At 32.2% G+C, this 23,726-nt stretch overlaps 1 protein-coding gene across 7 annotated transcripts in view; it reads right to left on the bottom strand.

Moving 5' to 3' along the window:
- The window catches only part of LOC118188521 (uncharacterized), a 378,328-nt gene that overhangs the window by 154,464 nt on the left and 200,138 nt on the right, over window positions 1–23,726 (bottom strand). For all 7 annotated transcript variants that reach the window (XM_035358959.2, XM_085815623.1, XM_035358960.2 and 4 more), the window contains one exon: window positions 348–485. In XM_035358959.2, coding sequence (XP_035214850.1) covers window positions 348–485 — 138 coding nt within the window. The remainder of the gene's footprint in view (window positions 1–347; window positions 486–23,726) is intronic.

Below are 23,726 nucleotides of genomic sequence, written 5' to 3'. Positions count from 1 at the left end.
TTAACTAATATATCTAGTGTCTACCCCTATCTCCTTTCGAACATTAATCTGAACCTTAATCAGACCAGTCTTTAAAAACTGTTTTTATCAGAAATAAAACAGAAATCATTTCGATAGTAATTACTGATCCTAAACCCCTTTTATATGGTTTCATCTTCTACAACACAAAATTAGTACAATTTTTTAAATATGAGCCAACTTTTGCATGGCATTTTTGTTTAATATTTATTCTAGGGACATTCAGATGATTTTGAGAGAAATTTTAGATCGCCAAGTTCATTTTTATGTAAACTAAATTAAAAAGCAACATAAATTTTCTCCAAAAACGTCAGACAAATACTCGTTACCTTCTCGTTTCAGAAACATCATTTTCCAAGCATTTACCATTCTGCAAAATGAGTGAGGAATCCCAGGAATCCAAGCAGTCATCAAACTCCGCTAAAACGCTGTCAAGAACTTCCAAAGATCGTCGAATATCTTCGTGTCTGCAAAAAAGAAAAGTAAGTACGCATGTCAATAGATTTTAACTTTTTCATTACATATTTGATACATAAAATAAAGTGCACGTTTTTGTACTGAAACACATTTTATTTTATCCTTATATTATAGGATAGTTTTAGATAGAACTCACAATTTTGATTACCATCGTTAGAGTCTTTGCAGCATTTGAAAATTTAATTAGCGTCTAGACGAGGCCCACCAACGGTCGAGCGTTAAAGTCGCTGAATGCTAGTAGTTCGGTCAGAAGTTCGAATTCCGGTGAACGGGCTCGCTGCAAGATCGTTTTCATGGTTTCCCCATGTGTAATGTGTATTCGATTCCCTCAGTAAGTCCTCCCTCTCCTCGAGTGCTTTGCTAGAATCAAACAAACAAAACAAACTTCGTCTAGACAAGTCTAGTAATGTCGTTAGTGCGAGCGATTTGAAAGTCTTTTTGCTCTCATTTGCTGCCCAATATGAATAAAAACTAATAACAGGCATCTTTAATAAACGAAACTCTGTTTTATAAGGGGAGATTGTAAAGTGAATGGTGACAACGCACGAATGACGTACATTAGGTCCAGGATGAGTTGACGTAAAAGCTATGATGGAACCGCGCGGTTAACGGTTACAGCCAAAAACATAGCGGCAAAAACATCGCGGAGAAAACAACGCAAGGCAAAAATGTCGTGGTACAAAATATCGTCGTCTAAAATAAAACGGTTCAAAAACTTCGCAGTTTAAAAACATCGTCGGTATAATATCGTGGTAAATAAACAATATAATAAACGATATCGTGGTAAAAAATAAAGTACTTACAAATCATCGCATGGCGATAACATCCAGACATGCGTTTATAAGGCTTTAATAATTATGAATAAATATTCGCATAATGATTTGCGAGCGCAAGATGGAAAGAAGGATAATTTTTACTTTCATATTTTTTATTAACTAATAAATTTGAACAAAACAAGAAATAATTTTCTCTATAAGAGTATCAGATTAACAAAAGTGAAGAAAATAATGTCATAATTAATTTAGCAATTTTTTTATAGAAAAGGTCATGCAGTTACTTATCTTTCTTTTTCTATTCCTTTTTAGTGCTTTAAATTGCATTAATTTTCTATGCTTAAATTTCCATGTTACATTTTCAACAAATATTTATTAGTTAATAAAAAATATGAAAGTAAAAATTATCCTTCTTTCCATCTTGCGCTCACAAATCATTATGCGAGTATCCTTTTTACAATTATTAAAGCATCTCTTAAATCCGCATATCTGCGATGTTATCGTCATGCGATGATTTGTAGGTACTTTACCTTTAACCACAATATTTTCGACGACGATGTTTTTAAACCGCTTTATTTTCGACGACTATATTTCGTACCACGATGTTTTAGAACTGCGATGTTTTCTCTTTGCTTTATTTTCTCTCACGATGTTTTGTACCACGACGTTTTCGCCTTGCGTTGTTCTCCCCGCGACGTTTTCGTCCGGGATGTTTTCGGCGGGCACCTGGTTAACATGGCATTCGTTACATTGGGAATCGTTTGTGGAAGGTAAGCATACTAATGTTACAGTGGCCACCATATGTATCCACAAACTCAACAATGAGTTTATTTGGCTGCGAAAGGTCTTTAACTGATGGATGTTTATCTGGTTCTGGTCTTTTATGCAGTTAACCTTTGTAAATAGCTCTGCTGCACGATAATGTGAGCTCACATGCTGTCAGGGTAGTGAAGTAGAAGATGAATACCCTATTAGTCTTATATGACTTTTTCATCTTCCGGTATTGCATAAAAGTTCCTGAAAGAATTCCATTCGTGAAAATGATATGGAGAAAAGTGTATTAGCATTTTTATGCAGCAAATAACAAAATAACATACATGTCGAAATTTATTTAATCTCTTATTTATTTTTATACATTGTATGCCATGTTTAATTTTTTTTTTACTTGATATGTTATAGATAACGATGAATGATGCTATCTAACGACTAAGGATGATATGCGCATTGAAATATTTGTTTAATTTAATTAAATACGACAAAACGTGTAAGGGGCATCTGATTAACGAGTCGATTATCTTCGTATAGTATATTTGAAGTGAAAGTGAATCGTATGCACTTTGCACATAGAAAAAATCATAAAAACGCCCATGCAGCCAACCCATTTTTAAAAAATCAGAACGCAGGCAGAATGTGCATTAGAATGAATATTTACGCTGTAAAAATAAAAAAAAATAAAAAAAAATAAAAAAAAGGGGGGGGGAAGAGCGAGTGCACCCAGCTGAAGATTCGGCAGAATTACTGTAGATGATGTGATAAAAAGCGATTTTTAACTTTGATATTAAAATTACTCTGATTTAACTGTTACAACATATTGCATCTAAAAACATTTACATGCTAGAAAAAGGCCTAAAATTTTTTTTGCATCTACAAATTTTTTAGAGAAAAAGGCTTGATTTCCGATTAAAAAATTCAGAGAAAAATCGATGCGTCCTTCACGAACGAAAACCTTTGTATCCCATTAAAAAAAGTGCAATTCCCGACACTCTTGTTCTAAATTTATTGCTTATCGCTATTACTTAGATGACTGTGAAAAGCTCAGTAATAGGATCTCGGTTTACCCGGATTTTAGACGTTCGATACTTTGTCAAGATCTGGCAAGTTACAGCCCACTCAGCCTCTAATCTGTCTAGCTGATGATGGACAAAAAGAAAGATTTTTAGCCCTGTGCTGATCATCGTATTCAGATCTTATAATAGACGAGCCTTACCCACAGGACTCTTTAGTCTGCCACCAGTACATTACCGCTTTGGCGTCAGTATTAGAGACTGCTTTGCTGTTTAGATGTATAGGCTTAAAAATAAATATAGAGTTACCTAAAATATAAACTGAGTATAAAATTTCGTGAATGTTTGAATCTGGAACTATGTTATCAACCATATAAACAATTAAAGTGTGAAAATGAAAATGAAAACCGGATCAAAATTTTCAATTTTAAGGTTACTCAGAGGAAAGGTTACTTTACATTACAGAACAAATGGACTAATAACTGATAAGTTTAACAATACATATATTTGCAATGCCTTGGTTAAACACGTGAAATGAGGAAAGCTATCAATATAACGAAATTAAAATTGTCGGATTATTTTAAAATTGCATCCAAGAGAAATAATGACGGGATCTTGAAGATTCAATCGATTCAGCTAATTAAAACACAGATATAAAAATAAACTCAAATATTTAGTTATTAGCGTACATTTTTTCCACAACATTACAAAAACAAACTTTCTGACATGTTTAGAACAGAAAACACTACACCGTTCTTTGGTAAAATCGCTGCTTTAAAACTGATTGGTATTTTGTGTGATTATGATCGAGTTTATCCAGTCGCCTTAAAAATGGCTTTAAAAATGCCGTATGGCCTATCATTTTTCGAGAAATAAGTTATTTTTGAGGGAAAACCGCGTTTTAACTATCAAATACATTGCTATTGATATGAAAGGTTTTACCAGAACTGCTAGTGAGTGCATAGCCCCTTTGGTGTAAGCATGGAACAGATTGATGACAAATTCGGGTATTACTTCGAAATACATATTACTAAAAAGCATCGGTTGAATACATCGATAGTGATTTAAAGGCTGCTGAAACTAAAGGTCAGTTTACACCTGTCAGAGCGGCTCGGAGCGATTCGCTCCTTAGGATTACTTTGACAATGTAAACGCTCACTTCGACGGAGTAGAAACGTAGGGGAGATGAGTCAGCGCTTCCGTTTCTACTTTGAACCTGTTGAAAAATCTCTCCGCGTTCGCAGGGACATCGTGGCAGTGAGTTCTATAATGCCGAGATTAAGCGATAGCTAAAACCATGGCATTTTTTTAATGCATACGCATCTTATGAAGTGTTTTACTTCTATAATTATGTGAGCTTATATTCATTTTTCTACAAGCATCCCTAGATGAGGATGCAATAAATATATGATATTATAAACTATAAAAATAAAAAGGGAATTATGAAAAAGATATGTAGATCTGTTTTATTGGGGATATTTAAATTTCTTGCTTTGTATAAAAACATTCTGGGCTATAATTCATTACAATTCAGCTTGGATGTGTGAGTGCAAGTACTGAAGGTGTATTAAGGTTTATACAAATTATGCTAGATGAATTCTAATCTTCTTAAACTATCCGTTTTAGCATTTTAAAAGTAAAGTATAATCACTATATTTAACGATTATTAATTTTGTTGATATCACTTTGTGTATTGTCCAGAAACACAATTTCAGTAGGATCCAAAAATAACAATTTGCGATAAATATCTTCCTGTTGGAACTATGTCATAATATATATATTCTTTTACCTGTGGTAATATATGTAATGCTCCCAAGTTTTTTGCTACTTCTTATTTATTTAAGATTTTCTGAATAATTAGGTAGATATTATGCAGTTTACTTCTGTCGTGTTAATGGTAGCGTTGAATAAATATTCCATGTGTTAATTTTGCATTCTTCTCTAGAAATAACACAGTTCCAGTTAGAACTCTGCATAATTAATTCATGCACAGAGAGCTACTGATTCTGTGGATTCTGGATGAATAAATATATTCTTCCTATTAATAAATAATAAAACACATTATTACTTTTACATTATTTTGTAAATGATTAATTAGGTGTAAATAAACAGTTGTATATAGTATAAAAACTTTGTTAATTTGAATTTCAGTAACAACAGTTGACTAAATAACTTCTCTCAAACTGAGTTTCTTTTAAATTCTTGTATCTGATATGCAATAACGTTTTTGTAACTTTGGACATTCTCGTCCGAAATTCATTTAATAGCTCATTTGATACTCCTAATTCATCGCGGCAAGCTACCCAGTCACGCACCCATTTTCTTTTCTTTTTTTTTTCCCCTCCCAAGAGCAGAAATTAATTCGTTTGAAACTGCTTCGCAGACTTCAAGCACTGCAGCCAAAGAACATCTATAATGCATATTGTTTCCTGCAGCTGCGACGTCGGTATCCATTTCGAAAACAAACGGAGGCGAGTTGTCAGTCCACTCTGATTGGTGTAAAAAACAATCTATCAGAGTACAGGTCCGTTCACTCGGTTCGAAACTCCCGGAAGAGCGGCTCGCTACGAGCTGCTTTGACAGATGTAAACTGGCCTTAACTGATATTTGCTACAAACAGGGTTTACCAAGTATTGACATTTCTTATGCAACTAGATTACCACTATGTAGAGACATTAGGTTTTTTTGAATCAGGAATCATGAAAAATGAGCAATGCCCTCGTCGGGACTCGAACCTCGGAACTCTCGAATAAGCGACGAGTGTGCTGACCCCTATACCACGCTAAGAAGGTGGGAGAATTACCTTATATACTTGCCCTTTTAAAGGGAAACTGGGTGTTAGGGGACACAGTCGCCAAATCCTTGTGGTGAAGAATCATCATCCACTACCTTCCTTTTTTAATTCGGAGGCCACTGTAGAGTCTTTTAGAATTTGTTGAAACAGGTGTCATGAAAAATAAGTAATGCCCTTGTCGGGACTCGAACCTCGGATCTCTCCAATACGCGTTCTGACCACTACACCCCAAAGCCATGCAAAGATGGTGGGAGAAATACCTTATAACTATTTAAGAAACGGAAGACAACTACACTTTTCTTTCCCAGAATAAAACTTGCCTCTATATACAAATATTACGCTTAGCGAGAAAAAACATGGAGCTTTAGTAGAAGAAAAAGGCTCAACCTTCGTTTAAAACTAGGCTTTGTTAAAATTGCTTGTTAAAGTTACGAATAAAAAGTACAATTAAAAAAAAAAGGTTTTTATACCACAAGCTTTTATTTAAAATGGATATTATAATGAAGAAAAGGAGAAAAACAATTTATCATATAGTTTAATGGGAATGATAGATTAAATAATTATATTTACAGAAATCATCCACAATTTTATATCGCGAATAATAAAAGTGTGGAATGCCCATGATAAATTAAGAAAAAAAAATTGGTTATATATTTGACTACACAATTAAATGAATGGAAAATTAAAAAAAGATGATGGATTATATATTTGACAATGTAATTAAATTAAAAGATGTCGGTATTTAGGCGTCCCACATTTTTATTATTCGCGATATAAAATTGTAGATGAATTCTGCAAATAGAATTATTTAGTATGCCATTCCTATTAAACAATATGATAAATTATTTATCTCCTTCTAGTGCATTAATTATCATATCCATTTTAAATAAGAGCTTATGGATTAAAACCCTTTTTTTAATTATATTTTATTTTCTGTTTTTTAAATATCTTATACATTATCAACGATAAAATTTTTAGTCACCATTAAAACACATGTAACAAATTATAATAAAAATTATGATATAAAGAATGAGCTTCATTTGGAGAATGGAAAAAAAGTCTTGACTTTTCAGTTTCGATTATTGGATGTAATAACAATGCTAATGTTAGAGCATTTTACTTGAAATTAAATTGAGAAAACGAATATCGCTAATTCGTGATTTAAGCCAGCTAAGATGCTTCAAAACGTTTTTTTAATTTTGTCTGCTTCAGACTGCAGAACAATTTTCTAAAATCTGATGTGGACACCACTTGACTTTTGTGTACGGCCTATTAAATTATACACATTTTTTGTTGTAATTTTTTTTTTTTTTTTTAATTCGGCATTGATAAAACATGAAAATTTTCGTCATTCGTACTTCTGTAACTGGAAGCATATAACTACGACCAACGATTGCGAAAATAAAGGGCGGGTAAGGGGTGGGAAAATATATATATATATATGTAAGATAAAAATATATGAATCAAAATTATAGATTAAACTATAAACATTAATTCTTCCTCTCTATTCTAAAATCGTAATAACTTCTTTGCATTGCGTCATTTCTAGATCACTCTATGATCGGCGCAGCTCTGATGACGTAATCATTGGGAACTGAAACTGGCCTTGTAAACCAAAACTTTTCTCTTCGCGTGCCTCCATCTTGCATAACTACGCACTTCAGCTTCTGTCTGTGCTGCCCTTGGGCGCAATTTTCCTATGCTGCTTCCTATTGCAATAATATCAATAATGTAAATGGTCTTGAACAGGCACGACTAGGGTGCCAAATGATCTGTGGCCACATATGTCATTTGGAAATAAAAATGGAATTAAAATCGCTTCTACTGCCAAGTTTTATTTACGAAGTCAACACATTCATTAGCTTACGACGCAATCAGATTACTTCCTCTTCAATTTAGGATAACTACGCATCAACAGTGTTCCGACTTTTTCCTTGCTGCTATTATATCATATATATATATGTTTGGTACGGCCGACTGCAAAAAAAGGGAAGTGCACAACTAGATGTTATATCAGACCTATACACGAACTTTCAGCGTTCTACGGCTAATTATTTTTGAGTTATGCGATATATATATATATGTAATATTTTATTGTGTAGAAGACACCGGTACTTTTAATTTCCGGCAGTCGAAGAGAATTTACTGTATAGCTAGACAGATAGATGCATAAACCAACTTCCAGCCATGGCCGTCTCGAAACATAATTTTATTCCATGATAATTCCCATCAGATCACTTTGGTAGACAAGATTTTTATCCTATAATATATATATAATATATATACATTGTACAGTCATCGTACAGTCATCATATATAATAAATATACATTGTACAGTCATTGTACAGTCATCAAGGAAAAAAAAGTCTTCTGAATCCATTTTCAACCCTTTTTTTGAAAACATGCCTTTTATGCTATCCATACATATGGACTAAAAGCAAAAATATCGTCCAAATAGATTCTGGAGCGGTCAAAATGGATATTTCCGCTGAAATATGATATCCGCAATTTTTTGCGATCACAATGCTTCCTTTACTTCGTACAAGGAAGTGAAAAAAATCGTTAAATTAATATTCCTTTATCAATCTTGTTTTAAAAGAGGGCGAAAATTTTGTTGTACAAAATGTGAAAAATTTTAAAACTTTAGATCTTTTAATACATTAAACTTTTTAATACATTTTTAGAATATCGTTGCTTAGATGTTAAAATTTTAAAATCATAAACGTTAAATAGTCTTAAAAATCGACAAATTTTCAAAAATTCGTCCAAAATTCAGAAAAATAAGTTACAATTTTCATATAAGTTTAATTGAAATGGACGCTTTGTTTGCCACTGTATTCGACGGTGCAAACAGTAAATCTGATAGTCTTCGTAAAATTCTGATATTCTTATTTGTTCGTTAAACGAAGATATGCTCGAAAAGTCGTTTAAACATTAAATAAAAAATAGTTCTAAATCGAATTTTGAAAAATCGCTTCACCCCATTGCATTGCCATCGACAAACAGTTGCGTGTACAAAAATTGAACTCGAAAGCTTATCAGGAAGTAGGTTCCAAATCGCTCACATAATTCAAACCATGATAATGAATGAAAACTTATTAAAAAAAGTACAGATTTCTAAGAGCAGTTTCCGAGCACAATCGAGTTTAATTCTTTGTTCCCTTAAAATTAAACAAATAACAATATCGTAAGAAAAAGTCAATAATAACATTGTAATAGAGAAAGTAGCTACATTTTTCTACAAATCTCTCCCTACCGTATATAACCCGTTCCCTTACTTTAACCTAAAGTTTGCTTATACAATGAGGTACTAAAACAAAGTGAGCTAGAGCTATCTGCCTAAGAAAAAGGATGTTTTCGTAGAGGTATTTTAAAGGGAAATTGGCTCTCTTCACGTTGACATTTCAGATTATACTAGCATATTAATATGGATTATATATTATGCTAGCAAGTAACCCGTGTTTAGTGACGTGTTTGTATCTGAGCCTTCCGGAACTTCAACAAAAGTGTATGGTCATCTGATATCTAAGTAAACTCGCAAACACGGATTTACGTAAAGCTGTTTAGCTATATAGTGTTCGAATGCATTTGCACTATATTTTACGTGCAATTTACGAAGGAAAAACTGGGGTGGGGCAATCTGTGTTTTCAGCTAGCCCGTCTTTGATCAGCAGCCTTAGCTGTATCTATAACAGTTTAGCCAACTGATATTTGTAATTTTATACTTCGTAGAACAGCGTGAATTTATTTTCTTACTTTATTTAGCCATATTCTTTGGATATGACTAAAACTGGTTCAGTTCTCGGTGAACGGTCTGGCTATATTAGTGTTCGTGAGTTTTCCATATATCATATCATCGGTTTTCCATATAAAACGTAAGTACGAGCCAGTTTTTCTAAAACGCAAGTACGAGCCAGTTTTTCTTTAAAAGTTTCCCACAAAGGCCTCCCTCCTCTTAGGAAAACAGCCCTTGCGTTCTTTGTCATATCCAGTCAAATAAAAAATCACAACACGCTATTGCTACAAGTAAATTCATCACTGTACTGATTATATAATTTATAATATTTCTCAATGAAATTTTTCACCGCAAAATTTCATTTTCTCTGAATTTACTCAAAAATAATTTTCAGACAAGTCTTTTACATAATTTTCATATAATTGTTTCAGGTTTTATCAGCTTTAAGGTAATTTTGTTCTGTTGCTTTATGCCCACCTTATATGTAAGTATAAAACCGTGATATTGATCGTTTTGGTTGATATAATGTTTCATCAAGTACGCTTTGAAATTACATAGTACATTTTTTCCCTGTTTTTCAATATTATATGTTTGTCGTGACATCAACATAATTTTGCGTTTAAAATTTTAACACTGTATTTTCGAGGTTTGAACTTTACAATGAAACAATAAACGAAATCCCGAGCACTATTAAAAGAGAACACGGAGGTTTGTCTTACTTCGTGAAACGTGAAAGAACATGGAAGGAAACGTGAAAAACATGGCTTAGTTTAAGTAATCAAGATTTTACACCAAAAAGTGCAGCAGACATATTTACGAGAAATACCAGTGACAATACTAGGAAACCATGATTTACATGTTGCACAAACAGAAATACAGCTGGATTTCGTCACGCACAATCTCTCTTTTCCCCCCCCCTTCCAAGAATGGTTAGGTTGAAACACGAAAAAGGTTATTTTTACAAAACGGTGAGAACAAGAATGATGACGATTTGAGAATATAAATTCCATCTCTCGTAGCAGGATTGAACTATATCCGTACACGATTATTTGTCTGATCCAAGCCCTTAGCTTTAATTAATGTCGAATAGATGGCAGCTGTCGATAATGGTTATTAATTTACAATAAAGTAATTAGTAGTGTAAATTATGTTAATTAACTTCCTTCAAAAAGGATCCATTTAATAAAACTTCTTGATGGATTATAATGAAAATGACATCTCAGCTTAAAATGTTTTTCGGAATATATCTTGCATGTATCCTGTAGTGGAAATCCAAATAGATTTAGAGAAGAGAGGATGCTAAGGTTTTGAAAAATTTCTTAAAAACTCGATCTTCCAAATTTTATATAAGCTAATATACCGTTCATATATTAATAAATCTATGTCGTAAGTTTGATATTGATACCAATAATTAGAGTACATGCTAGACATATAGTTGTAGTGCTCATATGCGTTTAAAATGTTGTTAAACTAAAACATTTAAATACATTTTTCTCAATTTTTTCTGCTTCCTCCTGTTTTACACTTTAATTATCTCAGAATCCATGAAATGTTTTGGTATTGTTTATGCTGTTTTTTAGTTACTCATTAAAATATTATTTTAAATTTGTTTCTTAAATTATTAAATTTTATCACAAAACGTTAAAGTTTTAAAACATCGCAAACGTCTGCAAATGAAGCCCTAAACTAAATATAAATAGCTAAAATGACATTTATTTAAATAAAAAAATAAAGAAAACGCATACACGAATAAGATTTAAAGAACGCTTTTAATTTGCTTTAAAATAATAAACTAAATAAGTGTTTATGAGTTTTAAAATTTACAAGTTTAAAGGAAGTTTTAACTTAAAATTAGAGTTTACAAAAATGAAGAAAAAAGAAGTTTTTTTCATTATAATTCGCTGTTGCCCTTATAATGAAACAAAAGGTTTCAATATAATAAAAATAAATAATAATAATAAACTATAGTCTTTGTGCTTAATGCGAAAAATCATATAATAAAAGCTAAAAATTAAAACATATGTAACTAATCCGTACGAGAGCAATAATTTAACCTGTTATTCCTCTCGTACGGATAACTTTCTTGCTGAAAAGTGTACATAGAAAAAAAAAAAAAAAAAAATCTGAAATGTTTCAGATTTTAAATTACGTCCAAAGGGGCGTTTTTTAACATTTTGTGTGTTACCTTTCTTTATTAAATATCATGTTCCTCGCACTTAAACCATAAGATCCAGTGCAACAGCAATATCGCAAAATAGTTTTAAAACGAGCATATCTTTAGAATTTCCGATACAGAGACTCACGCGCTGGAGATAAAAATGTTTTTCTGCACAAGGTTGCCATTGCTCGCTTTGAAATCCTTGAGTTTGTTAATCAAAAATTCGCCAAAGTTTTAAAAAATAGGAAATCGATCATAAAACAAATTTCAAATTTCAAATTTGGTCTTCCACATGCTCATATTCGTTGGAGGATTACGTTATTCAAAATTCGATGACTCTATGTACCGTTATTTTATGACAATGTGAGAAATATACATACATTTACGTAGATTTTCATTATTTAATTTCTTCAAATATAATGCAGGACTCTAACATTTTATGGCAACAGTTTGAAAAGTGAACCGACATTTATCCGTCCGACGCAAAATGCCAAAACGAAACTAATAGTCCTTCGGGATTCAAATCCCTTTGGACTAAAAATCACGTGAAGGGAGGTGTTTAATATTTTTTTTTTTTTTTTTTTTTTTCCGTTTTTGGAGTCAATTGTCTCACATGCTGTGAAAAGAAAATTCGCCTCAACGAATTTTTCACGGTTAATGAACTCGGCCTCAATTTAAGGGACAGAGTAAACGCCGTTCATGACCTACATATCCCAACATAAACCACGCTAGTTCAATTTTTTTTTCTTTTAGATTTATTCACAATAATCTCAGCCAAATATTAGGTTTCAGATTATTATGATGACATTTTTAGGCTTTGTAGTAAAACTACTAAGCACGACATGAGTTAGAATTCGGAAGAATAATAATAAAAAAAAAGAAAAAAGCTCGGAATAGATTTCTAAGGACATTATAACCAGCTCCAACAATAAGAAATATAAAAGCAGCTAAAATATAAAACTACGGGTTATAAATTTCAAGAGAAGCTATAATAATGCAAAACTCTAACATAACACGAAAACCAATAGTAGAGATAGAGTTACTTCTACTTAGCGCAAAATAGATTCTGTACAAAGCAATTCTTAAAAAAATGCCATCACAAGAAATCGTTTTGAATGAAACAATGAGCTTATAAGGTCTTTTAGATAATTTTAATATTACCACCACGAAGGCCGCCATCTTGGCATGCTTTCGTGGTGGTGGTGTGCACGCTGGGCGCGTATTCCAGAGGTCCGCGGTTCGATTCCCGGCGAATGTGTTTGCTCATTTTCCATCGCTCCTTCAAAAATAATCCTAATGTCTCTACAAACTAACAGAGGAAAAACAATGGTTAGTTTCCAAAAATTTCAAATAAGACATAATTTTTCTGTTTATATGAACTAGGAATATATTTATTGGAACTAGGAATATATTTTAAGTATCATTAATATAAAAAATATTGCATATTAATGTTAAATAATGCATTTTAATCTTTTTTTCATTCTAAATCACTGCTACGCACTTTTGAATGAGATTTTCTGTTGGAATATCATCTCATTCGCAGTTTTCATCAGCAACTTCTCGACTGCTATGTATGTTCTAAGTTTCCCCAGAAAAATGTTATTTTGTTTGTACTTTTTTCTATGAATTTCCCATTTTTTTTATAAAAATAAATAATCTCTTCCTCGAAGATGAGCAAAAGCTTAAAATTCATCACTTGGAAACTTCAGATGATGACCGATGTTTCCGTACAGTGTTAGTTCATCATGGAGGATTCTTTAGTTTTCTTTTTATGTCTTAGAGAACTCCAGTAACGGTGTTCAGTACCTTTATTCAATTATGTTCCGAGAAATATTGTTTACTTTGAGAAAAATTCACCGTGACAGCTTTCACTGTATGTTTTAAAAAATTATAGTGCTCAGAACACAACCTCCTTCTTGTTACACATTTTAAATCGCAAAGAGCTTTAAAAAACCATTTCCACTTGATCGAGCACTGGTTGTTCTGTCTGGGGTTCCAGCCCTGGTGAACGGGCTGTTGCTCGGCGTTTTCGTGGTTTTCTCCGTGTGTAATGAATAAAGTCCTCCACGAAGGCATCCCTCTCCTTAGGCAGATAGTCTTCCAGTGTTTTGCCATAATCAAATAAAACAAAGGCAAAAAAACCAATTGATCGCCTATAAACAAATCTAATTTAAATGGAAAGGTTTATAACATGAAATTTTCGGTTATATTTTATAAGGTATAATTGGCAGTATGTAAAAACTAGTTTTTCTGAATTTGTATCAACATCATCAAACGTTTATAATTAAAAATTATTTTTATCGGAAACTGGAATAACATATAATATAATTGGTTTCTAATTGAAGAAAATTAAATGTTTATAATATACTTAAAATACATATTTTAAAACGAATACCATAGTTTAATTGCCTTTGCAAAATGACATTACTAAAATTATTTTCTTAACAAAATTATTTCTAGTTGTATTCAACATAGCGCGATTTCGCATATTCAGTGCGTGTTGCCTATAAATGTTTTCAGTTAACATAGTGCATAAATATAGAGCACAGAAAAAAAAAAAAAAAAAAAAAAAAAAAAACAGTGATTCATCCAAGAGCATCAAAATCACCTTCGTTGAATAATGCGGTCTTGAAAATAATGAGCTCAGGCTCATAATCTGACATAACATAAGAAGGAGCTTTTGTATGTGTCAAGTTTAAAAAGAAGACATCTCCAAAGGAGTGTTGTTTACTTTAGCAAGCTCTCGCTTTATCTTCTGAACAGTGATTTGCTATGGCTACTTTTCCGTTGATTTAAAAACAAAAGGTTTGCCTCATGAACCTCACATATTTTAATTCATTTCTTTTAGTGCCAGCTTTGCAGACTTTCTCGAATGTCTGCTGTCTGGTAATTACGCTGGATTTCCCTGAAGTAAGCAAACTGCTAACAGCTAATTTTCTCGCATTCCATATAATCCTAGAATCATTATATAGCCTTTTCCCCCTAGCTATATATTTAATTTTTACAATGAGAAGCACTTAATGCGAGGCAGATTTAATTTAGGCCTCATTATCTGCGTTCTAATAAGATTAGGTTATTTCAGCACGAGAAAGCGTATGGCGGTACCTGTTTCGTTGCAAAAGCAAAGGGAAACAAGCAGTTTAGAAGATTAATTCTTAAGCATATGTACTTGATAGAGAATATAATAATGGCAGAGAAATCCAAGAGCCGTAACGTCTGTATGTCAAATGTTAATTCTAATGTTAAAGGAAATTTCGGGGAAAAAGGTTTCATTGAATTAAATTTCTTCTAATTTTATTTATTTCAAAGAAGACAGGCTTATGATAACTCGAGTAAATAATAGAATTCTCACAATGCATGTTATAAATTCGAGGTTTAAGTATTAAAAAGCTTTAATATAAAAAATTTGATGCTTCAGAATATGAGAAAAGTTGCTTCTACTACACGCAGCTCTTCAATAATTTTCATAAGTATGTAAGCTTCACAACTCGTTTAGTATTAAGCAAAAGTTATAGTTCTTTTACATAATACATGCAGCACTAAGTATAATATAAAACTGTTAATTTTATATAAGATACTGTAGTTAATGTTTTTTGGCCATTAATCCTCCTATAATCTCATGAAGACCAAAGTAACGACTGATGTAGAATGTGTCATCGGATTACCAAATTTATACGTCGTATGCTCAAGCATCTTTCATTTATCGGGGGAAGGGAAGTCTTCTGCAAACTCCTCGATACTTCGAAATTATGTAGATTTTCATTTCTGGATCGACGGCGTAAATTATGAAAATTATTTTGTAGACAAAGAATTAAAACAGAGAGGGTCCAACCAATAAATTTTACAAAAAATATAACAACATATTCTTTTGCACTTAAATTATATAGTACGTAGAATTAAAGTTTATGTAAACGCCATGTTATATGAAAATTATTAATACTAAGAAGAAGCAATTCACTCTAAGCTTTTTAGCAAGCTCCTTTCTTTGTTGTTTTGAAACCTTTTTGCTTCTTTTCTGCTTTTTGCTACTTGCTCTTCGTTCGACTCAATGTTTTTAAAGATATTTACCTATCAACATCCTCAATTTCTGTACGAACATATTAATTCTTCTGAAGTTCCAGAAGCTTCCCAAACGCAAGTTCCTGTTCATCTATTTTCCTGTCAACAGCACTAAAGTCACTTTTTTCACAGTTGGTACAGGCGACATAAGTGCAGGATGATGAAAGTTCATACAGCTTAAGCCCAGTTATTATTCTATTAAAATTAGCAAGTTTTGCGACGCAGTTAAAGGATTTTATGACATACCAGCTGGTAAACACTGAGTTCGTCGAAAAGAATGTCTTTATCAAGTTTATTGTGCAATAATATTATTATTACTTTTCCTAACTTATGGCTTTAAGATGAAATTGAACTTGATGCCTTATTATACAACTGGATAAGCAAGAAAAAGAATAAACAATTTAAAAATGTTTCTTCGGCAGAAAACCAGATGGTCTGCCGCTTCATCAAACCATGAAACGAGATCTTTCCACTGACGATGAAATGAGATTAATTGGCCGGAAGTTAAAAACAGACTAAAGAAAAAAATTTTGGTCTATCGGCACAAAAAGATCGAAATTTGATTCCTGTACGAACTACCGCTTCACTGCATTATTTCTGTAAAGCCAATATCTTGATTTCAGGTTCAGAAAAACCAAGAAGCTTCTGTTTCAAGAAAGGGCTTTCATTATGGAGTTAGGATAAGAATGGAACTAATTCAAGTAAGTTTTTTTTTTTTTTTTTTTTTTTTTTAGCTGACATTTTCTTATTTTATCGTCATGTTCAATACAAAATGAGAAGGAAAATGAAAGAAAAAAACTGGAGCCTTCGGAATCTTCTTTGACCAAGGCATTTTCAGATTACAGTTTATAATAACTTTATTTTTGTTGAAACAAACTTTTTTCAAAAGAAGTTTTACCGTTTAAAAAGGCATTTTCTTCATTTAAACAAGAACCGTATCCATCAATCATAATAAGTATGAAATTTAAACAAACAATAGAATTGTAACCTCACACGTCAACCACGTTTGCCATAGATGGCCTATAAGAATTATCAGTATCCTAAGAACATGAATGAATATCGCTACGTAAAATCTCTGACAATAATATTAAAGCGATCACCCTCGGCAGAATATCAAAATCATTTAAAATCTTGTATAGCCTTCTCCTTAGGAATCTTGCATGGTCTTCTCTCCATTGTATTCTGCTTTAGTAACTGGAGATAAAATATTTAGGAACATATACTTTAGAACAGGGGTTCTCAAACGGTGGTACGCGTACCAGTGGTGGTACGCAAGAGAAAAATAGGTGGTACGCAAAGAAGCAAAGTATTTTTAACTATTAAATTCAAAAAATAAAACCAGAACATCCTGATTGAGGTTATTTCCCTAACACACGTAAATTCATGCGATTTGAGCTTTGTTCAATAGTGGTGGGGGTAGTAATACTTTGTAGTGCTGGTACTGAATGTTTTCAATTTTTGGTTAGATGGTACGCGTTAGTCAAAAGGTTGAGAACCGCTGCTTTAGAATATTGTTCTACTAATTCACAACAATAATTTATTCTAAAATTATTTTGCCAACATTTTAGTTGATATGATTATCACTGGCAATCTTCAATACAAGTTTATAACTTTTCCGAGAATACTGTCTCATGAGTTTCTTACACAGAAATTAAGTGCTTCCTGTAAACTTGGTTTGTGAGTAAAGGCTTAAAATAAATCTAAAAAATGATACACTTTATATCTCCATGTATCTTATTTTGAATTAACAACAATTCGTTATAAATGTATTTGAATTTTATGGATTCAAAACCGAGTACAAGTACTGGGAAATTGTCCATTCGTGGTTCCAGTCGATATCAACCTTCTTTGGTGGTATTCGCTTTAGATAGCACGATTATCAGCGTTGCCTAGCACCATTATTTAATTCTGTCCTTTATTATTATTACTTTTCCTAACTTATGGCTGTTGGTGGTAAGGAATTGGGCTTGGACCCAGGTTCGAATCCCGGAGATGACACGGTTGTTTTAAGTGCATAGTGTTTTTGCAGCGTGAGGATGCTTAAATACCGTCCAGTAAACAGTCTTCTCGAAAGGTTCGCGGAAGGGAACAAGCGTGTCTCGAATCCGCAACCTGGGAATTCTTCAAAAATCGAAGGAAGCTGGACAAATTCATATTATCGCCTGCAAGGGGCCTAAGGCCTAAACTAACGGCGAGTGCAATCCCTACCTTTTGGCCACAATCAAAATTCGTGGATTTGATCTGTTGTTAATATCAGACATGTGACATAAATCCCAACAAATATGTTCTCAGGAATCTTGTTCACTTTCAGAAGTGGCAGTCTTAAAAAAGTGGTTGCTGTGAGAGTACCAGTGTAACTACAAAGTCTCATTAAAAGAAAAAAAAAAGAGTACATAAGTACATACAAACGGACTTTTATACTAAAAGATAGTAAAAAGGCACACAATCGGATAAACTTCATAAAATTCTTTAAAACATATTTTAGCCATTTTCAGCTAATAAATTTGTGTTTCTCTTAAATTTTTATTATGCTATTCCAGATATCACGTCTACGTTTCCGCTAATGTACTAAGAATAAAAGAAAAAAAAAAAAAAAAAAAAAAAAAAAAAAAAACTAAAGTTGTGCCATAAAACAATTAAAACATGAAAAGAAGAAAAATCTAAGCAACAGTTTTAAGTAAAATAATTAATATAAGCATTTAAAGCACAATGATATTAATGATCGGGCTGTTTTGCACTGAGCAAAAACGTCTCGAAGTCACTCTTTTGTAAATCTTCATAAAATTAAATTTTTTTAAAACAGTACATATTTTTGGTGTATTATATTATTGTATAATATGATTTTATTTCTAGACTATAAAACATAGCTTTCTTGGTTGGTAATAACAGATTATTTAAAACAGATTGCTTCAGCAGTCCATTTTAGATAACAAAAGCAATCGACCCTCTCGGTGAAAAATATTATTCTTAGTTTAGTGGCTATTAGAAAAATAAGCATTAATAGGTACGAGTTAAAAACAAGGAAATAACTTATAATAAGAGTTCGGAAACCCCGCCCAAAGCTCAACGTTTTAGAAGCTCCACCCAGCGTTAAACCCTACTTACAGCATAATTCATAAAATATATTCGTAAACCAGTACATCCTTTTTCGAAATTATTGAGTGACACAGAGCTAAAGTAACCAACAAAGCTAATTTTAAAAACAACATAATACCGATTAATGCGCTTAAGAGAAACGTGTATCTCCTGTTTTTCGGCTAAGCATAAGCCAATTGCATGTGACATTTCAGACTTCACTAAATCTTACGGTTCTCTTATTGTTGTTGTCATTTCGGTGAAAACTAGCAATCCTACACAGTCAGCTATTCAGTAATATTCACCACGTAGTTACTCGACTTCCGTTATCTCCCATTGACGTTAACTTGTCCTAAATTCCACGATAACGGGTACTTGTGCAGTCCAGACCTGTTTGGATAGGTTAGGTTAATGAAATATAGGAAAACATTCGAGGGCAATAAGGAAATAAGGACCTTCGTGGAAGACTTTCTAAGAGAAACTGCTTTATATTCAAGTTACGCATGGGAAAAAACCACAAAAACTAAACATGCAGCTAGCTCGTTCAGCTGCATTCGAACCTGGGTCAAAGTTTAAGTATTCAGCAGTCTTAATCATCCTGCCAACAGTAGGGCCAAGGCCATCTTGGAAGAAATTATTCTCGTGCTTTTAGTGACTGCTTCTATTCGATCGGCTTAGTCTGTATTCTCTCTCAGAATTCGAGCGTTAGTGAATTAAAATAGTTTGAAAACTTCGTACCGAAAGTAATGTTATACTGTAATTTCGGATTTTGAACTGGAACTAAAAGTTGCTCCTTCTCAACACAGTGTGCTTTAAATAATGGAACATGGAATGATAAATATATTGAAAGTGTATGAAGAGATGTATTCTTTTGGCAGTTTCAGAGCAACAACGAATAAAGGACGAATTAAAAACGAAGGACTTTAAAGGAAGAACCTCAATTATTGATGAACCTCAAAATGATTGATGACTCGTAACGTTAAGGAAAAAATATATAAATAAAAAGAATTTAGAATAATCGTATGCGTTTTCGTTTTCATAAAAATTGCAAATTCTTCAGCTAATACAGTTGGACCCATTTTCGTTTTACTAAATGAAGTAATTGCAATAGAAATTAATTTTTTATGGATTTAATATATTAATTTAAAATAGTACTTTAAAATTAAGAATTCATTCCCTAGAAAGTAAGAGGAAGAAATTAAGAAGTTATAGAAAGTAAAACCTTGTATTTAAAATGAGCTGTTCAAAATATCAAAACCAAATGGGAGGAAAAAATTTCTTTTAATATTATTTCAACATAAATTAACACCACTTGGAGACTTGTGTGCTTATTTAACAAATAAGAGACTCAGTTATTCAAAACATAATTGTGCATCTATTTTACTAGATCGCTTGCGCTCGAAGGTAGCAACAAAAATTTCCTTCGAGTGCCAATATTTTCCATATTATTAGAGCAGAAAATTCGCAAACTAAAACTCATAAACACCTCGGGGTGTTTAAAAAAATCTAAATTTCCTGCAAATGTATTGTTTGTCTATTAATAAATTTGCTCAATAAATTTCATATGAGTTTACACATATCTTAGAAATGTTGTAGTGGACTTCATCTGAATTGAAAAGGCTATTAAACTGCAAACTTGACAGTTTAGGATCTTTCATTACTTTAAACTATTCAAACTCTTAAAATTAAAAAATTTGATGTGGACACCTCACTCTTGTAAGGGCTATTAAATTACACAAAATTTTTGGCTGCACTCACTGCATCTTAATTTATATCCTCGAATTATTATAACTTGATTAACCAATCTCTCAAGGCAAGTTAAAAATGACAACAAAAATTGCTAATTTTTAAATTAAATATCTATTTTGCGCGAGTTAAACTTCTTGTAATTTTGATTTTTCATGAAGAGTTTAAAATGTTCCCAAATTTAAGTATAGAAACAAGAACAACGTATTAAAAATTAAATTTTGTTATTTGTCGAAAAGTATTTTTGAAAAAAAAATGGACATTGACAATATATTAATATTTTTGTTATTTATAACACTTCTGTAACTGGAAGTATGCTATTACGACCAAGGATTGCGAAAAACGTATATACACGTATATATATGATGTAATAGCAGCAAGGAAAGGACGGAGCAGTGTTGATGCGTAGTTATCCTATATTGAAGAGGCAGAATTGCGTAGTATGCCAATGTGTTGAATTCTTAAAGAAAATTTGGCAGTCGAGGCGATTTTAATTCCATTTTTATTTCCAATTGACATATGTAGCCACAGATCACTTGGCACTCTAGTCGTGCCTTTTTATAGAACATTTACGTTTTTGATATTATTGCAACAGCAAGCAAGACAGCGAAGTTAGATCCTAGCAGTGTGCGTTGTTATGCAAGATGGATGCATACGAAGAGAAAAGTTTTGGTTTGAGTTAAAAGTTTCAGGTCACACGTCATCAGGGGTGCGCAGGGCATGCAAAATGGAATGATCTAGAAATGACGCAATCCAGAGAAGTTTTTTATAAGAGATTTTTATAAGAAAGAGGAAGAATTACAGAGTTACTGTTAGTTTAAGTTATAATTTTGATTTATATATTTTTTATCTTACACACACATATATATATATAAACTTAAAGCATCTAAAGTTAATATTAAATTGGAATCAAAGAAAGCCTATTTCTCAACAATATTAATAACTGCAACCATGTATAAGAGGTTTAACATAATATCTAAACAAATCAAAATCAAAACAAGAATTCATAGTATAACAAACTCGAAAAAAAATGTGAAAGGGAAAATATACACAATTATAAAAATTAATCTCCTTTTACTGAACTTTGCATACTTTATTCTTTACATGCATGATATGGCTGATTTAGAACTTGACGGTGGCATAATAGATGCCTAGCAAAGAAACCTGGCAATGTAGACATGGCCAGATTCAAGATAATTGTATTAGTGAGGAAAAGCAATTCCGGATTGAATGACTCAGTTTAGACTTATAGCACTATTTTTAAAATATAGGAAGTCCCCAAATTAAATAAAAAAAATAAAAGAGGTTATAGCCAATTAAAATTAGAAATTTGCTTTTATATTTTTTATCTCACACATTTTTCTTCTACTATGCTCTCCCAACCCTTTTTTTTTTTTTTTTTTTTAAGGGGGTATATGTAAGATATAACAAAATATGGTGGCTGCTTTAAGAATAATTGGAAACCTCAAAATTAACTATTCTAGATTTGGTGTTCTCCCCCCTAAATTCATCTGTTCTCCCAAATTCGAGATCTTTCCATGTTACATAACAACCTAAAATTAACCAATTACAGATTAGCTGTACTTATCCATCATACTTAGTATAAATACTCTTGACGAAACAACTACATCATCTTCCTTTCCCTGACTTCTGCTCTGCCAACACTGCGCTACGCCTCGGTCTTACCTTTAACATATATACATAAAAATGATCGTATTTCATTATGATTGGATAAATGTATGTTAAGATGGTTTTTCAGCTGTGTTAACTGCTCATCATACCTTTTATCTTCAGCCCATACTGTCTTCTCAGCGATGACGAATATCGAAAGTTGTTTTTTCTTCTACTCACTAAATGATGACATATACTTGCCGATTGCAATAAAAACGGGAGGTCGCAACTACATATTATAGCAGCCCCATATACAAAATTTCAACATTCTGTGGCTAATCGTTTTTGAGCTATGCAAAATACGTAAATTCATATGTACGCAAATAGGTACAGACGTCGCATAAAAAAGTCCCTTCTGAATCCATTTCGCTTGGAAAAAAAAGTTCTTTGTTCTGCCCATACGTACAAACATCATAAAAAATTCGTTCAGTTGGATTCGAGAAGGGTCAAAATGGATATGTCTGTTGAAATATAATAACCGAAGTTATTCGCGATTACAATACTTCCTTTAATTCGTACAAGAAAGTGAAAGGAAATTTATATGACTTTGAACTGCCAATAATACTTGCATAAATAAAAAAAACGTTATTTTGAATTTATTTATTAACACTTTCTTTTATGATATATTAAAATTTAAAAATATCACAAAAGAATATATGAGTTATAAATCCAACAGAATGTTATTTAAAAACTTTAATAATTTAAAAGTATTTAAATAATTTGTCATTGTCTTTAAACCGAAATAAAAGTCTGTAACGAAAACCATGAGGATGCTTTATGAAGCCGAAGCTAACTAGCAATCGGAAAAAAACAAGCCTACGTCAGAGGAAGACTCAATATCACGCGAGTACTATTTGAAGTGTCCGCAGAGCAATTATTACGGGTCGGCAAAAGTCATTCTTCAATACACGAGTATTAAACAAGGAAAGAGATGGTTCGATTTCATTAACTCATTTTATATGACCTTTAATTTCGCAAGTCATTCCGAAACTGAAAAATATTGCATTGCCGATGCATTAGATAATATTTCTTGATAGTTCGAGACTTATTATTCTTGAAAATTTTAAGAAAATGCTTATTTTTAATATGATGTTGGAAAACACGCAACATCCATCCGTTGGAAAGCACGCATTATTCCATGCTTAAGTACACAATAGGATTAAAATGTTGTTCCAAACATCTTTTAGTAAATATGTTACCGGCAATGTATAAAAGCCGGCATTCTATCTAACATCTAGGCATTTTATAGAATGCCGAAAACTGGCTGGGAATGAATGAAACGATTAGCAATTTCATACATTTCTTAGGCATTCTATAGAATGCCAAATGACAAACCGGGAAAGTATGAAATAAACCTCCGATTCGTGTCAAATATTCTATGCACTTAATGCACTTATACATACTCATAGTCCATGCATTTAATACATTTGTTCTG

This window comes from Stegodyphus dumicola, chromosome 4, assembly GCF_044657685.1.
Source record: "Stegodyphus dumicola isolate Sdum_Otavi_A_Nest chromosome 4, ASM4465768v1".
Classification (NCBI taxonomy): Eukaryota; Metazoa; Arthropoda; class Arachnida; order Araneae; family Eresidae; genus Stegodyphus; species Stegodyphus dumicola.
The sequence above is the reverse complement of the archived record's forward strand: the minus strand, read 5'-3'. Positions and strand labels throughout refer to the sequence as shown.